At 33.3% G+C, this 17,310-nt stretch overlaps 4 protein-coding genes across 7 annotated transcripts; 2 read left to right on the forward strand and 2 right to left on the reverse strand.

Annotated features, from left to right (window-relative positions):
* Nucleotides 1-100: 100 nt before the first annotated feature.
* Nucleotides 101-7,450, forward strand: LOC126925676 (5'-3' exoribonuclease 1). 2 transcript variants are annotated; one of them, XM_050741467.1, is made up of 17 exons: nt 101-224; nt 524-1,415; nt 1,493-1,740; nt 1,810-1,937; nt 2,011-2,393; nt 2,458-2,750; nt 3,332-3,579; nt 3,640-3,916; nt 4,005-4,283; nt 4,350-4,513; nt 4,590-4,972; nt 5,042-5,499; nt 5,581-5,616; nt 5,681-5,845; nt 5,906-6,127; nt 6,199-6,645; nt 6,725-7,450. In XM_050741467.1, exons 2-17 carry the CDS (start codon nt 668-670, stop codon nt 6,905-6,907), a joined length of 4,662 nt encoding a protein of 1,553 aa, XP_050597424.1. In that variant the 5' UTR covers nt 101-224; nt 524-667; the 3' UTR covers nt 6,908-7,450. The 2 variants fall into 2 exon arrangements, with proteins under 2 accessions (XP_050597424.1, XP_050597423.1); XM_050741466.1 differs by having other exon boundaries at nt 104-324.
* On the reverse strand, nt 7,441-11,279 carry LOC126925684 (importin-13). 2 transcript variants are annotated; one of them, XM_050741491.1, is made up of 8 exons: nt 10,883-11,279; nt 10,644-10,808; nt 10,417-10,566; nt 10,089-10,342; nt 9,264-10,023; nt 8,211-9,120; nt 7,985-8,131; nt 7,441-7,916 (listed from the first exon to the last, which is right to left on the reverse strand). In XM_050741491.1, exons 1-8 carry the CDS (start codon nt 11,021-11,023, stop codon nt 7,645-7,647), a joined length of 2,799 nt encoding a protein of 932 aa, XP_050597448.1. In that variant the 5' UTR covers nt 11,024-11,279; the 3' UTR covers nt 7,441-7,644. The 2 variants fall into 2 exon arrangements, with proteins under 2 accessions (XP_050597448.1, XP_050597449.1); XM_050741492.1 differs by having other exon boundaries at nt 9,264-9,408; nt 10,883-11,278.
* A 27-nt stretch (nt 11,280-11,306) lies between these two features.
* On the forward strand, nt 11,307-12,493 carry LOC126925703 (uncharacterized protein C1orf50 homolog). Its single transcript, XM_050741539.1, has 4 exons — nt 11,307-11,455; nt 11,675-11,764; nt 11,835-12,166; nt 12,242-12,493. Exons 2-4 carry the CDS (start codon nt 11,713-11,715, stop codon nt 12,428-12,430), a joined length of 573 nt encoding a protein of 190 aa, XP_050597496.1. The 5' UTR covers nt 11,307-11,455; nt 11,675-11,712; the 3' UTR covers nt 12,431-12,493.
* Nucleotides 12,477-15,945, reverse strand: LOC126925687 (dnaJ homolog subfamily C member 11). 2 transcript variants are annotated; one of them, XM_050741495.1, is made up of 8 exons: nt 15,681-15,945; nt 15,093-15,222; nt 14,772-15,015; nt 14,393-14,703; nt 14,101-14,308; nt 13,451-14,015; nt 13,238-13,367; nt 12,477-13,159 (listed from the first exon to the last, which is right to left on the reverse strand). In XM_050741495.1, the coding sequence occupies exons 1-8, from the start codon at nt 15,750-15,752 to the stop codon at nt 13,137-13,139; spliced, it is 1,683 nt and encodes a 560-aa protein (XP_050597452.1). In that variant the 5' UTR covers nt 15,753-15,945; the 3' UTR covers nt 12,477-13,136. The 2 variants fall into 2 exon arrangements, with proteins under 2 accessions (XP_050597452.1, XP_050597451.1); XM_050741494.1 differs by having other exon boundaries at nt 14,393-14,706; nt 15,681-15,943.
* Nucleotides 15,946-17,310: the final 1,365 nt, after the last annotated feature.

Raw genomic sequence — 17,310 nt, forward strand, 5'->3', positions numbered from 1 at the left:
TTTTATGTATTAAATATTAAAACTTTAGGGAAAATAATAGCCATCAATGAGCTATGTTCTAATTAAATCCAATGAGTTTCGCATCTTCCCAAAACTGATTGTCTATGGAATATGATTAAAATTGATAAACTTATATGGTCGAAGTTTTTAATTTTTGTATAATAGTTCTTAAGTTAGAAATCGTTAAGTGTTATCATCATAGTTCAAATTAACATTTCTAATCAGTAAGAAAAGATCATTATATTAAAAATGGGTATACCGAAGTTCTTTCGATATATAAGCGAAAGATATCCTTGTCTTACTGAAAAATTGAAGGACTATCAAGTAATTAAAAAAAAATCTCGTCAACAATATTCATCCTTCTATATTTTTCTGTTCTTCTATATTTTTATGCTTTTTTGTTATTTAAAACTTTTTCGAATTTTAATTTTTCTAACTGAAATACACATAAATGATATATGAAATAAAATGAATATATATCTCTGGATGTACTATCAATGTAAAATAATGCTATTATTTACAGATACCTGAATTTGATAATTTATATTTAGATGTGAATGGTATTATACATGATTGCTCACATCCGGATGACACGGATATTACATTCCGTATTTCAGAAGAGACCATATTCAAAAATATATTTCGTTACATAGAAGTATTGTTTCGTATGATCCAGCCTCAGAAGTTATTTTTTATAGCAGTTGATGGTGTGGCACCACGTGCGAAAATTAATCAACAAAGAAGCAGACGATTCAAGACTGCGAAAGATGCAAAGATTCAGGAAGATAAAGCAAAGATTAAGGGTACGACTTTACCCAAAGAAAAAAGATTTGATTCTAACTGTATAACTCCAGGAACGGTTTTTATGTCCAAACTTGATGAACAATTAAAGTATTTTATTACATATAAGATATCAACTGACAAACTTTGGCAAAAGTGTAAAGTCATATTCAGTGGATCCCAGGTTCCTGGAGAAGGAGAACACAAAATAATGGACTATATACGTTATATGAAAACACAAGCAAATTATGATGTAAATACAAAACATTGTTTATATGGTTTAGATGCAGATTTAATAATGTTAGGTTTATGCACACATGAAGTACATTTTACATTACTGAGAGAAGAAGTGACATTTGGTAAAAAACAAAAAAAAGTTTGTTTAACACCAGAAGAGACAAAATTTTGTCTGTTTCATTTATCTCTGTTAAGAGAGTATATAAATCACGAATTTTCCTCATTAAAGGAAAAATTGCCTTTTCCATATAATTTGGAAAATATAATCGACGACTGGATTTTAATGGGATTTCTTATAGGAAATGATTTTATACCACATCTGCCAAATTTACATATTGTACACGGCGCATTATCTGTATTGTATCAAGTATATATGGATGTAATGCCTACATTAGATGGTTAGATAATCTAAAACAGAGGAAGCATATAATACGGTATGTTTCATGAGTTTCTTAAAGTAGCCATTTTATTTTAGGTTACATAAATGAAACAGGAACGTTACGATTAGATAGATTTGAAAAATTTATGGAAAGACTTAGTCGTTTTGACACATTGCAATTTTCGGAGTATTACGCAGATCTAAAGTATCTCGAAAGTAAGACAGGGAGAACTGAAACTGAGAACTCCAATGACAAAAGGTCAGGAAGCACTGAAGAGACTCGTTCTCCAAGGAAAATGCAAGATAAGGAATTCGATGCTTTACTTAGATCTGCCGCGGATATGGTATTTACTTAAATTGTACTTAAATAATCATATTTACAATATTTACTCTTTAACAGCAATCTAATGCAGTCAACAGGAAAGTATGATGATGATGAATATGGTGATGATAAATCAGATTGTGAAATGTACACTATGGAATTCGTTCAATGCAAAAAGGATTATTATATAAATAAACTAAAATACGAAAATATAGACGAGTAAGTGTAATCAACAGAGATTATATGACTCAACTTCTTACGTTTGTTAATTGTGTCTTAAATGATGTTTTAGAGATTTTTTACGTTCACAAGCTGAGGGTTACGTTAGAGCAATTCAATGGAATTTAAATTATTACTATAACGGTTGTTGCAGCTGGTCGTGGTATTATCCACACCATTATGCACCTTATATTTCGGATATAAAAGATTTTAAAGACTTGAAATTGGAATTTGATTTAGGGGAACCATTTTTACCGTTCGAACAATTATTAGCTGTATTGCCATCTTATAGTAAAGACTTATTACCGCCAGCATTCCAAACATTGTTAACCGAGGATCAATCTCCTATAATTAAATATTATCCGACGAATTTTGAGACAGATTTAAATGGCAAGGAGCAGGAATGGGAAGCTGTAGTACTCATTCCATTCATAAATGAGAAAGATATAGTAGACGGTGTGTAAAAATATGTACATTTTCGTTTATCGATAAATTGAAATTACTAATTGGAATTTTGTAGCAATGGCGCCTCATTATCCACAAATAACTCCGGAAGAACGGGCAAGAAACAGGCATGGTCCAATGTGTTTGTTCACTTATACAGAAGAAAATTTAGGTGCTTATAAGGCACCTGAATATTTTCCTGACATTATTAATCACGCAAAAGTTGAACTAATTAATCGTAAGGACATTGCTGTACCTCGGGAAAAATTAGTTCGGGGCTTGTCTCCTGGTGTAAAGCCGGATGTATATTATCCTGGTTTTTCTACTCTACAATATATAAAACATACTGCGAGATTAGAAAAAGCCAAAGTAAGTTGCTGTGGCTGACAAAAGTATTCATACACTTATTATTATGTTGTACATATTGTACATATTATATAAAATATTTTGAAATTTCATTAGCACTATAGTGAAGTCGTGCCTCATTATATTAGCAAAAGTTAAACCATATCTGAAAATATACATATACAGAAGTTGCAAGGTACTTACTGCAAACTTATATTTAGTAAACAATTAATATACAGTATAAATAGCCATTTCAATCATGTAATAAGTGTTAAAGATAGTCCTATGAATACTGTTATTATAATATAATGTAATATTGTTTAAATATTTTTATGATCTTTACAAAATATATACTTGTACTAAATGTTTTGTAACTTCCATATAAATTTTCAGAATGGTCTTATATCTTACAAATATAATCATAATAAATGAATGTTACTACAGCGTTAACGAAATTTCAAAATGCTTCCTTCAACACAAATAATATATTCATAAAAGGTATCGACAAATGTATGAATATTTTCGCGAGTCACTGTATCTACAATCTTTTTACTCTACACTCTTAACTATATTGCTTTATTTCATTGACATATTCTTGCTTATAGGTAAAGGTATTCCAGAGACATTCACGCCGAGAAAGTATGATTCTCCACATAAAACCACAGTCCAATATTGACTTAACAACCATAGGTTCGAAATTATTAGGTAAAACAGTGTACGTGAATTGGCCTCACTTGAAGGAAGGTTTGGTAATCGGTGTTTCTGAATCGAGCAGGAAGATGAATTCGGTTAATCAGTTTGACAACATCAATGAAACAGAATGGAATGTGTGGAAGAAACGTATAACAGAAATGTAAGTCAACTAAAATTTGTCATTTAACGCTCTGAATTCTATAGTAATCATTATTTGTAGGTATAAGGACCATCTCGGAGTGGATATCGGAGATACGAAGTTTTTAGTTCATGTACAACTATTGGTAGGCAAAAAGTACATCTTTAACGCTCAAGGGAAGGTGAACATCGAGAAGCACTGGACCGAAATGCCAACTTGTTATGCTTATCAGACTATAGTAAAAAATATCACAACCTATTGTAATAATGTACAATTATACAAGACTGTCGGTGATATCTTTGAACCAGGAACTGTATGTTTCATGTTGGCTCATCCATATTATGGAGCAATGGGAAAAGTACGTCATATAGAGTAATTAGTCGTATTAGTATTAGATGTATAGAGTAATACATCGTAGAGCAAAGATGTGATTCCTTTTCTACTAGGTACATGAATCCGCGGTCTGTAAGAATTCGGGCAGAATAAAAGTATCTGTAACAACGATGCGAGAGCCGTCGTTTGAAGCGATCAAACAGATTCAAGCAGATCTCCAAACCCAATATATGCACGGCAGCGTAGCTTCGCAGAGGTTGGGTATAAGCTCTCTGCTTTTAAGTAGAATTACCGGCTCGATTTTCGTAAAACAATCCTCAAATGAACTTCAGCAAGATGATGTTAGATATAATATCGGATTTAATTTAAAGTTCAACAAAAAGAACGCGGAGGTAAGTGCATATATATATATATATATATTTTTTTTTATAGATTTATCATTGTATGTATAATTTTAGATACCTGGTTACACTAGAAAAGTAGAACTTGGTCAATGGTATTACAGTCCTAAAGTTCTCGACTTAATCCATAGCTACATGTTGAGGTGCCCCACTTTGTTTGAGCGATTAGCTCAAAATCCAACCACATGTATTTTTCAAGAAGATGATCTATTTACTAAAGGGTAATCAATAATTTCATTAACAATCAATCTTTGGTGAGGTTGACAACCATTAAGTCGTGATATTTCAATACTATAGTTCTGAAGAACTAACTGATACAGTGGCATGGTTGAAAGATCAACTTCATGGAATAGAAAGTCGTGCCTGTGGCAGGGAAATTATCGAGAATACTATAATGGAAAAACTTGAAGAAATAGTGGACGCGTATCTCGAGTCACCAAATAGCATTGGAAAAATTGTGGACATGCAAGTTCAACCATATTTGCTTTATACACCTACTTTGCGTATAAAAAACCTTCCACCTGATCCAAAAACGCAGACTCAGCTATTGGACAGAATTTGCAGTATTAAAGATAATTTCACAGTACCTCTTGGATACAAGGGAACTATAATTGGAATACAAAAGATGGAAAATACGTTGGACACTATGTACGATGTTTTGTTCGACAAACCAATCATAGGTAAGGATAATTTCTATTTCTTGAAGCGGTGATTTTCAGCAATTTGATTTACTTCGACATTATCTGTAGGTGGAGTTAGCATAAATGGATCTTCTGAATTCCGCGCGTATCGTTTATCAGTCCTTGATTTTATAAATATCAGTTATGGGCAGAGAATAGAGCAGGGTAAAGGAACGCAAATGAATATAGAATCCACAGAGCAATGGAAGAACATCATGGCTATCAATCAGAACGCTCAATCGCGCACAAATGCCTGCAATGTTATATATAGGAACGAAAAGCATTTAATGGTGGAAGCACCAATGTCACCAAAGTCATGGTCTACACAAAAGAATATAGAGGAAATCCCGAAGAATCAGCTGCCTCATAAATTCAAGCAGTATAACGCGCAGAACACTGTGAACGTTCGGAAATCGCATAAACCAGTAGCAAAAAGCGTACAGCTTTCTCAAAACGTACCGAAGAAGCTGATGGCAGAACCGACATCCGAGTTCCAAGCAATATGGAACGAATTGCATAAAAAACAGGTTAGTTTAATTGACAATTTAAATATTTTAAGTTGTTTTTAAGAAATTAAGAAAGATCTTAAGTTATTACTTATTTACTAGGAGCTAATCAAAGCTGTGCCACAAACCGAAAATTCAGTAAGTATAGCTGTGCGGTATTTAGCATTTTATTAACAGACTGTTACCAATCATGGTATTTTAGCTACAAGATCCTAGTGCTTTCTTAAAAGCAGTATTAAAAATTTCCGATGGAAACTCTCAAGAACCTGTCCAACCTGGAGTACCTAAAACAACTAAAAGTTTAAATAACTCACAAGAAGAAAAGAAGGCATTGGACACGCCACCTTTAGTGCAACAAATGTTTGATGTAAGCATTTATTTCGAGTCTTTAATATAGGGGTATTAAAAAAGAATTGTTCGATTCCAGCATGCTCGACAAAACGACAAGGCGCCAACTTGGTACTGCTCACAATTACTGAATTACTATCAACTCAGTGGAGTAGGAATGCCTCGATATAGTTATTTTGGTGTTGGAGATAGTAATTTAATCCAAGCACATGTTCTTTTACCAGATAAAAGAATATTTGTTGGAGATCCTTGTGCGAATCACGAACAAGCAGCAGGAAGTGCTGCAAAGAAAGTTTATATAGTAATTTGAAGTTTTATTTGAATATCTTCCTACTTTTTCTATTCTTACTCTATTTGTTGATTTTTTGACAGGAACTAAAATTAGCTAATTTATTGCCAAATATGAAGATACCTTTACCGCCCCCGCAACATTGGTACTCTAATCCCCAGAACAGTAATTGGCCACAGAATATAAGGCCACCACCAGTACCATATTACCCTCCAGAACCTAAACTTCTTCAACTTTTCCCTGATTGGGTTCAAAAGGACCATCATCGCGTACCTGGACTTCAAGAACCGCCCAAGCATAATAAACATCAGTATAAGCATCATATTCAACCAAAAGTAGAACGAACTCATAATCAGAAGGAACCAAAGGCAGAGACAAAGAAGTGTACAGCTTTCGTACCCTTACAAGCACAAAAGAAAAGCAGACACATCACAGCCAAACAGGCTGTAAGCAAAGACAGTGCAAATCAAAGTGCCAAAGACAAACCTCAGCCCACAGTACAACAAAAGGGAAAGGAATCGCCAGCGAAGGTTTGTTATCAATATTTTTTAAAACAATATTGATTCTCAAACAATTATAAATATTCATTCCTATACTAAATCTTCCTAGACGATAAAAGTGGAAGCTGTCAGCACGACCCTTGAGAAGCAGAAACCAGTGCAGAATAGTTCACATCAAGTACAAAATACACAGATCTTAATAAAGCCTAAAAAGTCGCGAGTTGCGGCGAAATTTTGCATATCAACTCAAATTGAAGAAGCCAATCATAGTAAAAATCAAAATTCAGATTAAAGAAAAAGGAAGAACATTTGGTAAACAATCGAAAGACATTTTGACGCGCTTATCTCTCTTTTACATTTCTTTCCGATATTGTGTAATAAACAATTCCAAGCAAAAAGAAGGTGCATGTGTGCAAATGGAAAAAGAATCTTCAAGGATATTGAAGTAGCATGTTTGTAATACTCAATCATAAGTAACTTTTATTTTGGAATTTTCTTTTTTCCGATTTTGTAAGCATATCGACATTTCAAATGTAAGTCATTTTTATTTTGTAGTTCCCTTTTTTCTCCGTTCTTTTGTAAGCATATCGAGTTGAATGTTATACATCCGAATGATGTTGAAACATAGAAGTTAATTTGTAAGATTGATTTAATGTGATTTAGAAACAACAAGATAAATGAATATTTTATGTTTTATGTCGTGTGGAGGTCGATATTGAGTATTATGTAGATTACAGTATATGGATTCTATTAAAAAATGGAAATGATTTCTTTGTAAACTTTTAAAACGCACTAATTATGGACAATGAATAAAAAAAATCGATGTCTTATGTAATATACTTCTGTTTATTACTTCTCCTTTCACTCATTACATATTCTTTTTAAATATACGCATAATTTTTATTTAAAATTGCTTGTTATGTAAAAGATAAACATTACCATTCGCGGTAAAAGATATAATACACAGATTATAATAGCATTTACTCAATCGAGTATGATTAATTACTTTCGTTACCTTCCCTTTTGCTTTTATTGCTTGCGCGTCATTACATTCCAATTAGTCGCAGAAGGTAAATTTTGCAAGCTAAAATCTTGTAATAAATCGTACATCCGTTTATTCGTTCGTTCTCGGAGGACATTTTTAATGAAATTCTCCTTTTGTGTTTGCGAAAATTTAAATAAGGCACCATGTTTTTCAAAGGCGACACGAAGCCACTGTGCTGTCCATTCTATGCATATTTTATTCAATGTCAACAAAACTTCCGCGTGAGCTTCTAGGTATCTTCGTGGTACTTGTCCCCCTATTATTACGAATTTTTATTATATAGTTATTTGAAATTTTTCAAAGAACAGCTATCTATTTACATACCTACACACTGTAAAATTACGTAAACTAACTGTTGACCAATTGGTTGAATGAACGTCTGTGGGTGCGGACTTTGCATAATAGCATGTGTGAGGAAATGTCCGGCCGCCTTAACTGTGCTTGATTCTGGTAATGTTAAACAGTCGATTCCTGCATTTTTTAAATTTTGATATTACAGATTTTCGGATTTAATAATCGAAAATATATCAAGTTATAAACTAAAACTTACCACATTGCAACATTTCAGGAATTTGTTCAGGAATCTGTAACAATAGCCTGGTATTCTTTTTACAAATTTGAGCCAACAACCCAAGATACGCTTCCATTAATTCTGTCCAATCGGATAAATTTCCATTTACGGATCTGCAGGCCCTGACGCCACTCAGCGTAATAGAACTTATGTCCGCGAAAACGGGACCTATTACGTTATTCGGATCTCGTCCAAATAATAGGATGAGTTGTCGAAGAAGATTTAAAGCTGCGGGATGAGGCCAAATCTTGTATGAGTTTGCCAGAATGGGAAGTAGAGGTCGAGCATCTTCCTCAGGATGCAACAATGACATTAAGGACTTTTGGGCGCAGATATACATCTCCTCTAGTGTGAAATTGTCTTGTCCCCATTCGGGATGAGCAACGATTTGGCTGAATATCGGTAACAGTCCATCTAATACAGCCTTTCCAATAGATCCTTCTAATGTAGAAAAGAACATGGTAGCCATTTTTAATTGATTCATTACTGCACCACGAGCCATGAACCAAGGTTGTTGCAGTAATTCTCGAATTTTTATTATACATAATCCTAGTGTAGCGTCCAAATGAGCTAATTGTTCGTCAACAGAGGGCAAGATATTTAGCAACTTGCCAGCTACATACATCATTCGTAAACCTTCTGCACATCCCGGAGTAATGTTTGGAAGAGCTTGTTCGATGGTATTGAGAATAGATGGAGCAAAAGGTGTGAGTTGCTGTTCACATTCTCTAGCTAAATCTTTCAAAGCCATAGTAGCAAAAGGTGCTGTTACTGAGCCTCTTGTCAAACCCAAGGTTACAATTCGAAGCACTCTCTCTAGCCAAGGATCTGGATGTTCTCCGATCCATTCTGCATATGCTCCCATTGTTGAACATGCACATGCAAGTACCTAAAAACATAGAATCAAATCTTGCATTCCATCTATGATGAAGTAGAGTAAGCTTCTACATATTACTTTTTTTGTAAGTAAATATAAAATTGCAAAATATAATTTAATTATGCAACATTTTAATACAAGAGAATTTGTTGTACCTCTCCAGGATAATGGTCATATGGGATATGACTAAGAACCAAATCCATTAAAGCGGGAATGTAGTGGGATTCCTCAATACCAACGCTATCTGCTACAGCTTCAAAAGCGTGCAACGTTGACTCTACTTCTGTCCACCTCTGTGAACTGTTTAACGTCTGACTTAATCTCTGTCCAAGAAGCACTAGTAAATCTTGTCCTAATACTCTATAACAATAACCTAAAGCATCTGCCACGTCTTGTCTGTAACACCTAAAAAGTTCTCTTTCATCTTCATCTCCTGCTTCGCTGTGAGTCAAGGGAAGCGTCGACTTTCTTAATAATGCTTGAGCTAATCTTGCGTAAATGGGCTTCAGAATCAGTAAAGCACGACTTTCGTAAGGTTGATCGAGAGTGGGGAGATAATCCTGCAAAGCGTACCAGAACCCAAATGGGATAGAACTGCGAGTTTCATTTGTGGGATATCTTCCCTCTTGTTCTGAACATTGTAAAAGTAATTCAATTAAACCTTCGACTATCCATTTCTGCATTTCATTTCCTTCTTCCACTAAAGCATTTAAAAACGTTCTACTGTGAACCTCTCCAATTGCAGTTAAAATTTCACAAAAATATTTGTCACTGTATTGTCTTGCCATAGTTACCAAACTATGTGCCCATTCCCACAATGTTTGTGGTCTCTTTACAAGTTCACTATGGGTTACTATCATATCTAAGCATTCTTGAACTACTTCCCAACCTCTGGGATTTTCGTCATGCATTGTCCTTTAAAATTATTTATCATTTTGTCTCATTTATAAAAAATATGTTTGAAATATGTATACACATACCTGGTTGGTGCATAATATGCTGCAGCTGTTAATAGATGGGGGTATATTTGCCCTGTTGCCTCAAGAGGAAGTTGGCCAACTTTAAGCCAGGATAATGCACATTCCATAGCTAATAAGTGCATATCATTATTAGTGTATTCAGAATTTAGATTTGTCATAGAAAAAACTTCTTGTAACAGGCAGGTTGTCTTATACCAGCTATTTATTAGACATTTGTGTAATTTGGCTCTTCTTACATTGTGTCTTCTTTCAAACTAATTACATTATTGAACGTGTTAATATAATATATAATATAACACTATAAAAACTATTTATGTACATATCTTACCTCTACAGGTAACAGAGAAAGGGTGCGTAACAACAGTTCCAACATAGGAGGAGAATCATAAGACAACATCCGTGTCAATTCCTCTACAACATTTTTATCTTTGTTATCATTATCTGTAACTATACTAACATTTGTTACGTATCCAGCTAACTGAAACCATGGAATTTGTTACTTTATTATCTCTACAAGTTAAATTAAATAAAATAAATTCAAATAGGAGATATTACCGCTTGGCAAAGTTTGGACAGAACAACCTTTGGCATGTTTGGCTGCTTCATAAAGTTTATTAAACGCTCCTGTAGAGCAGGATATTCACTCTTGGGCACTTCATCCCATTGTTTGGAAATTTTGGCATGTAACGTGGTAGCCGCATAAAACTGTGCTTCTCTTGACTATGATAAAAATGAGAACTATTATTTCCAATAAGATACAAATATCCCATGGCTGAAGTAATATATTCCATTACTTTAGAGGAATGAAGAAGGTCCCAAACAAAAGTCCAGGCTTCCGGAGAAGTCTGAACTTTGAGCAACCATGAGTGAACATCGTTATTTCCTTCCGCGTAGAACTGTTTCACAGCTTGGTCGATTACACTTGCATAATCCATTGCAAATTATTTATTGGTCTGATAAATAATCTTATAGTCAATAATTATTTAAAAGCCTAAAACTTGGTAGGATTCCATTATACACAAATAACGATTTCTTTCGTTCAATTTCGTTGAAATTTTGTATTTAGTTCGTTTCACCGTATCTATCGATAACAACTTTTCTATCATTTTCTTTGTAAATCATTTAAAACGTATTAAAATTTGTTGTATGTAAAACTACTTAATCCCTGTTTACACGGTTTCCCTCGATCGCTTTGGAGATTTCACAATTGCTCGCAGAGACATCTTTCGTTGTCAGCGCTACTACGTGTTTAAAAGCAACCCAAAATTTTATTCCGTTTTCAATTGGCGACAGGTCCAATATTGCATACTTAAGAAAAGCTTTGATTTGAAAGAGACTTATATATGTCTTTCTTATGTATTTTAAAGGTACGTGGTGAATTTATATGTCAAACGAATCCATGTGAACATGTAATAACATGTGTTATAAACACCTTACCGTTACACTTGTTAAAATCCCAGAATTTGGGAAGTTTAAATGTTTTAATCATACGAAATAAACCTTATCGGATTATTTGAATTATTGTGTATCATAACCTCCTCATTATGTTGTCGTTACTTCTTTACTGTTAATTTTTATTTTTATAGAAAATTCTCGATAAATGTGTTTGTAAACTATCTTCCTCATGAAAAGAGTAGCTACTACTATGGATGATTCCAAAGATCTATCTAATAAAGGTATAAATAGAATCTTATCAATCTTTTGCTACTATTTAAAATAATAATTCTATTGTTAATGTGTAAGCAGTAGTTCTTGTAGAGCGTAACATTCAACCACAAGGTATTCTATTAAATGATCCAGAAGCTGTGGGTAAAATATCTCGACAAGATTTAATTGCATTAGCAGCAGAAATAGAAAAAGCAGACGACTTTGTTAAAGCAAATGCCTGCAGCAAATTGCAAGTGATTGTAGACCAAATAAGGTACCTGAAGAAACAGGCTGAAAATATTCTCATAGAAGCTGATTGGAACATGAAATTACATCATGTTCCTTGTAATTTTGTAAAACATCCTGGTCATGTGTATCATTTGTACCAAAAAGAAACTGGTCAGCTTTACTTATCCATGATTAGTCCAGAAGTAAATAAATTATGCTTTTAAATAATTCCAGAATTAAAAAAGATATGTGAAAAGTCTAACTATTTTATATTTCAGGAATGGGCTATATCAAATTCTGAACCAGTTCAGACTCACAAGGGTTCCTACAGACTAGAACATGATCATTCATGGACATCTTTAGAAGAGACTGATAAGAAGAACAAGGAAATAACTATGTTGGCTCAACTTTGGTCTAATATTTCAACAAATGCATTGAAAAGTATTGATTTAAATGTAAATATGTAAAAATAATATGTAACATATCTGTTTTAAATAAATCGTTCATTTGAAATGTGTTTCCAACTAAAATTTAAATCATATTTATTACTTCTTTAAATTAAATATATGGGGAGGAACTATGCATGTGCGATCTACATTATCATTTTACATAATTTATCAATTACACTTTTCATACTAATTCGTAGAGTACTACTATTTTCGAAAAATTAAATGTATGAGAGAATACAATTTCTAAAAGATGATGTATATATTATACACATTCTGCGTTTAATGAAAGAAATATTTCATATATTAACGAATTACGAAGCAAAGATACAATTCTATTAATAGTCGATTCTTCGAATAATACTTTCTTTAGTGTGAAAAATATCTCTATTATAGTCATATAAAGGCATACTAAGTTTTCCCCTCCTTGATCTTATACACGAGAATAAATCAGTCGTCGTATCTAACACAATTTTTTTCTTTCTTACAGTAACTGTGAAAATAATAATCTGATTCTTTCATTGTTTTCTTTACACATCATACAGATGATTACTTTGAGGACAAAATTATCGTATAAAGTAGTATGAATGATCGATGAACACTCAATTTCTTCAAGGTATCTGTGGAAGTTTAATCTAAAAACGGTCAAAAGAACTCAATGAAGCAGCACAGACTATCACCATGAATCACGGCGATTTTACTTCGATTTCTTATGATGGCGCATACGTCATGTTGTGTTCACTTTATGCGCTGAAACAGACCAATTTTTCTTGTTAATATTTATAAAAATTATAGTTATCATTATATATTATCTAGTTTAGTTTTTACATGGTAATGGTATTCTGACTGGTGCATTATCTTTGACTATGCATTCGTGTGTTTGATTACGAAATAGATATTGTATTAACAATTGTTTCTCTTCTCCTACACATGGATCATAAAATCCTGGCAGTTCACTCTGCAATATAGGAACATGCAATAATTTTATTTTTTACGAAAAAGAAAAGATATATTATTTTTAACTAATTTTACAAAACATACCTTAGATGCACCATGAAGGATTAACTTTGAATCCTTTACTAAACATTGTAAAGGGATAGTTACATCTATTACTTCGTCTCTACGTATAGTCTGCTGCTCTGAGTTGTACTGATCTTGCTGAGGGTAGACAAATCTTCCATACAGAGCTTTCGTGATAATCAATCCCTTCTTTGATTCTTCCGTAGCTCTTATCCTACTCACAGTGGCTTTCATTAATTTGGTAGCGCTCTCTGCTTCTTTTTGTTTTTCCATCATCCTTGTCTTGTTTACCTCCTTCTCTTTTTCTTTTTCACGTTCTTGTCGTTTTTTTATCATAGGATCTATAACAATCTTCTTCAGCACGACCCATGTCATTAGTGGGATTACAGTAGCGTAGAACATAGTAGCTGGAAGAACCTCATCACTAAGATGAATAGGGAACGCGTAGGTTTGAAAGGAACGATTCAATTTAAGCTTTAGCATGACTCCTGTTGGCACTCCTGCGGACACGATGGCGGATAATTTAGTGTGTCGCGAAACCTTTTTTTCCGCTCCGTATTCTACGAGCAGCCCGAATGTGCCAGCTCTGTAATTAATAAAATGTTCACAACTTAGAAATATAGAATACATACAATCATGGATAATAAAATAATTTGTTGACTGATATTAACCTCACGCTGCCACGTAGTTTCATCTCTTTCTCGTGCATTTTATATATGTAATTAAAACTAACGAATGATCGTAGAACACCAAGGTGAATGGAAAACGACGTATAAGTCCTCGCTGTATCTCTAACGATACTGGTACTCATGGAACTTTCTGGACCCGCATTATATGTAAGGTCACCCATTATATGAGTATCTAATTGCATTGTGAGTCCTGAAATTAATATAATTCTTTTAAAGATTACATAATGTTTTCAGCAGCTGATATCAATAAGTAGGATAAGGTGGACAAACATACTGCCTATAAGACTAGCCTTAATTTCGAATGGAGTGAACTCCAGTATCGTTGCCCCGTTGAACAATACTTTATGGGGTAGCATACGAAAACCTTTGAACGATATCATCGGCCCGTTCCCAGCACCGACCTCTAATTCTACCCAACCTTTAGACGAAAGCAAACGCTTCGCTGACACGTTTATAGAACCAGATCCTACACCATTTCTTGTGCTTAATTGACCATACAATGTTACAATATCTTGTAAACTAAGAGGTGCTTCAATGGATTGTGTAAACGACATTCCACTGACTTCTATGCATGAAAGTACATCCCTGCTACATTTTAAAACACAATGTATTTTATAGCACATATATCTGAATTAAAGGTTACAGTGCATTACCTATTTTCAGGATCTTTCTCATATCTGTTAAAAAGGTCTGTTGCGTTGATATTCATTGTGATACTAGTAGTGGGATTCGTGAGGCTCAGTAATTTTCTCTCTTGTGCTTCTCTTGCTAGATATTCATATTCTTCCCTGATTTCTTGAGGTGTTCTAGTACGTTCTACTATTTCCCAGCCTTCAGTTTTCAGTCCTTTAATCCCCACAGTGTCGTAAATAGCTCTTTGATGGGGATTACTTAAGACTATAATATGTATTATAATAAGCATTTTACTTGCATATAATATAATAAAACATTAAAATATATTATTCTATATAAACCTTTGTAAGCTGCTTTAGTACGATTAAACAATACTTCCGCTTCTTTCTTGAGCACAGGGTCCACATGCTTGTCAGGATGATATAGTTTGCTCTGTGTACGGTACGCATAATTAATTTCCTCCTGTGTAGCCTGTAAGCAAATATATCATACATAAAATGTTGTAAAATAATTTTTAATTTTAATGACAGAAAACTTAAAGAAAATTCAATCCTGAAGTACATGTTTCTCTATTCAGCCTATAAGAACAGTGACTAAAATAACCTGTTATTCCCTTGAAAATGATTGATTAGCAAAATATAGGAATGTAATAGTATGTTTGAATGATTTTCTTAAAGTGGAAGTTTCTCTATTCAGCCTATAAGAACAGTGACTAAAATAACCTGTTATTCCCTTGAAAATGATTGATTAGCAAAATATAGGAATGTAATAGTATGTTTGAATGATTTTCTTAAAGTGGAAGTTTATATTGTTTATTATTTATCCCTAAGGGAAGCTCGATTACATCAGACACTAAGGTATACTATGTCACGTGGAGATAGAGAAATTGATCTTCAGCTTCAGTAATTCGAAATGATTCGGTAACTCACATTTCTCGCGATGTTTAGGAACGTGTAGTAATCGTCCTCAATTAGATGTTCCTGATCATTGTCATCGTCCATCTCGGAATTTCGACTTTTTCCCTTGTCGACTCACACAAATTACAAAGTGCCAATGCTTTCCCTTAATCTTAGTCTTCTGCTCCTATAGGTTACGAAAAACTCGGTCGAGAACCGGTTATCATTTAGTACTTGCAGCTATCGTCGGGTGGTGCCAGATGAACGAAACCACAGACGGGTATATAAGATAAACCTACATCTTTAAAGGCTTCGAATCGTATGTTTTGAAATACCGAGCGGACGTTTAAAAAAAAATCGGACGTTATGTTATGTCCTCTACGATTTAAAGCAATGAGTCTAGAAATTATAAGTTTAACTACCAAAGTTGATAAAGACAACATGAAGGTAACAGAAGCGAAAAATTTGTGTTAGAAATATGTATATAACCTTTTTTGTTACACATTTTGTTAAATATACACATGTATATATAATATATACACATATGCATACATTACGTTGCGTTTTAGAATATTTTATGATTTGACGATAACAATTAGATTTTCGTATGAGATAAATTCTATTGTATATCATTTAAAAAGTTATCCATCAACTTACATTTTCTGCTACAACATAAAATGTTATCAATTTTTGAGATCCTTTATACAAACTTATTTAAACATGATCTCATTAAAATGATTTTTATTTTTACCTTTATTTCGTTTATCCACATTATCGGAGAATAATAAAATTTAATCGTTTATGTTTAATCTTGTTTAGCAATAAAGCATTGATGATTTTATGAAGAATTAATGAAAGGTACAAGCAAGCGCAAGTTGTTATTATTATTATTGAGATTTTATATTCATTCCTGTTTTCATCTTTCTTCTGTTCGCTTTTTCCAGTCTTTTTCGATCGTCTATGCCATTATGTATAATGACAGGCAAATGAAAAGCGAGGTAAAACATACCACGGGTCCATACCATAGAGATATAAAGATAGAGTGTGTGAGCAAGCTGAGAAAGCGGTATAAGAGTGGAAAGAGAATGTTGCATACAAACCTCTCATATTCTTGTCTAATAACACATGCACATTCGTATAGAAATAGTAAATAAAAATGTAATCATTGAGTGGTATCTATGTTCACTGTGTCTGATTGGCAAGCACAAAAGGAACCTCCTATACAGCGTTCTCTTTCTATTCCCATATAATATCCACTTGCACGGTAACATATGACTCGCATACTCTATCTTTATCTCTTTATGGCCTGTACCTCGTCGATGATCGTACCACAGACGACAGATCAACTGCATTATTAACTTTTAAGGAATCACAAATAATCATAATAAAAAATTGTAAGATTCATTGCAAGTACAATTGCAACGATTACAAGAAATACCCTCCTTTCTCTTTGTTTCCCAAATCTTTACGATTTATCTCCCTTCTTATTGTTTTATTTTCTTTATATATACTAGATAACTTATAAGTAATGCAAAATTGCAACTTACATACAATATTACAGCAAAACTTTTCATGGTCCTAGTAAACTCTTGGCACTAATAAATAAATGTCGATTTATTTTATATGGGCTCGTCTATTAAAAAATGATAGTTTATTTTACATG

Source organism: Bombus affinis, chromosome 16 (genome assembly GCF_024516045.1).
Source record: "Bombus affinis isolate iyBomAffi1 chromosome 16, iyBomAffi1.2, whole genome shotgun sequence".
In the NCBI taxonomy this organism is placed as follows: domain Eukaryota; kingdom Metazoa; phylum Arthropoda; class Insecta; order Hymenoptera; family Apidae; genus Bombus; species Bombus affinis.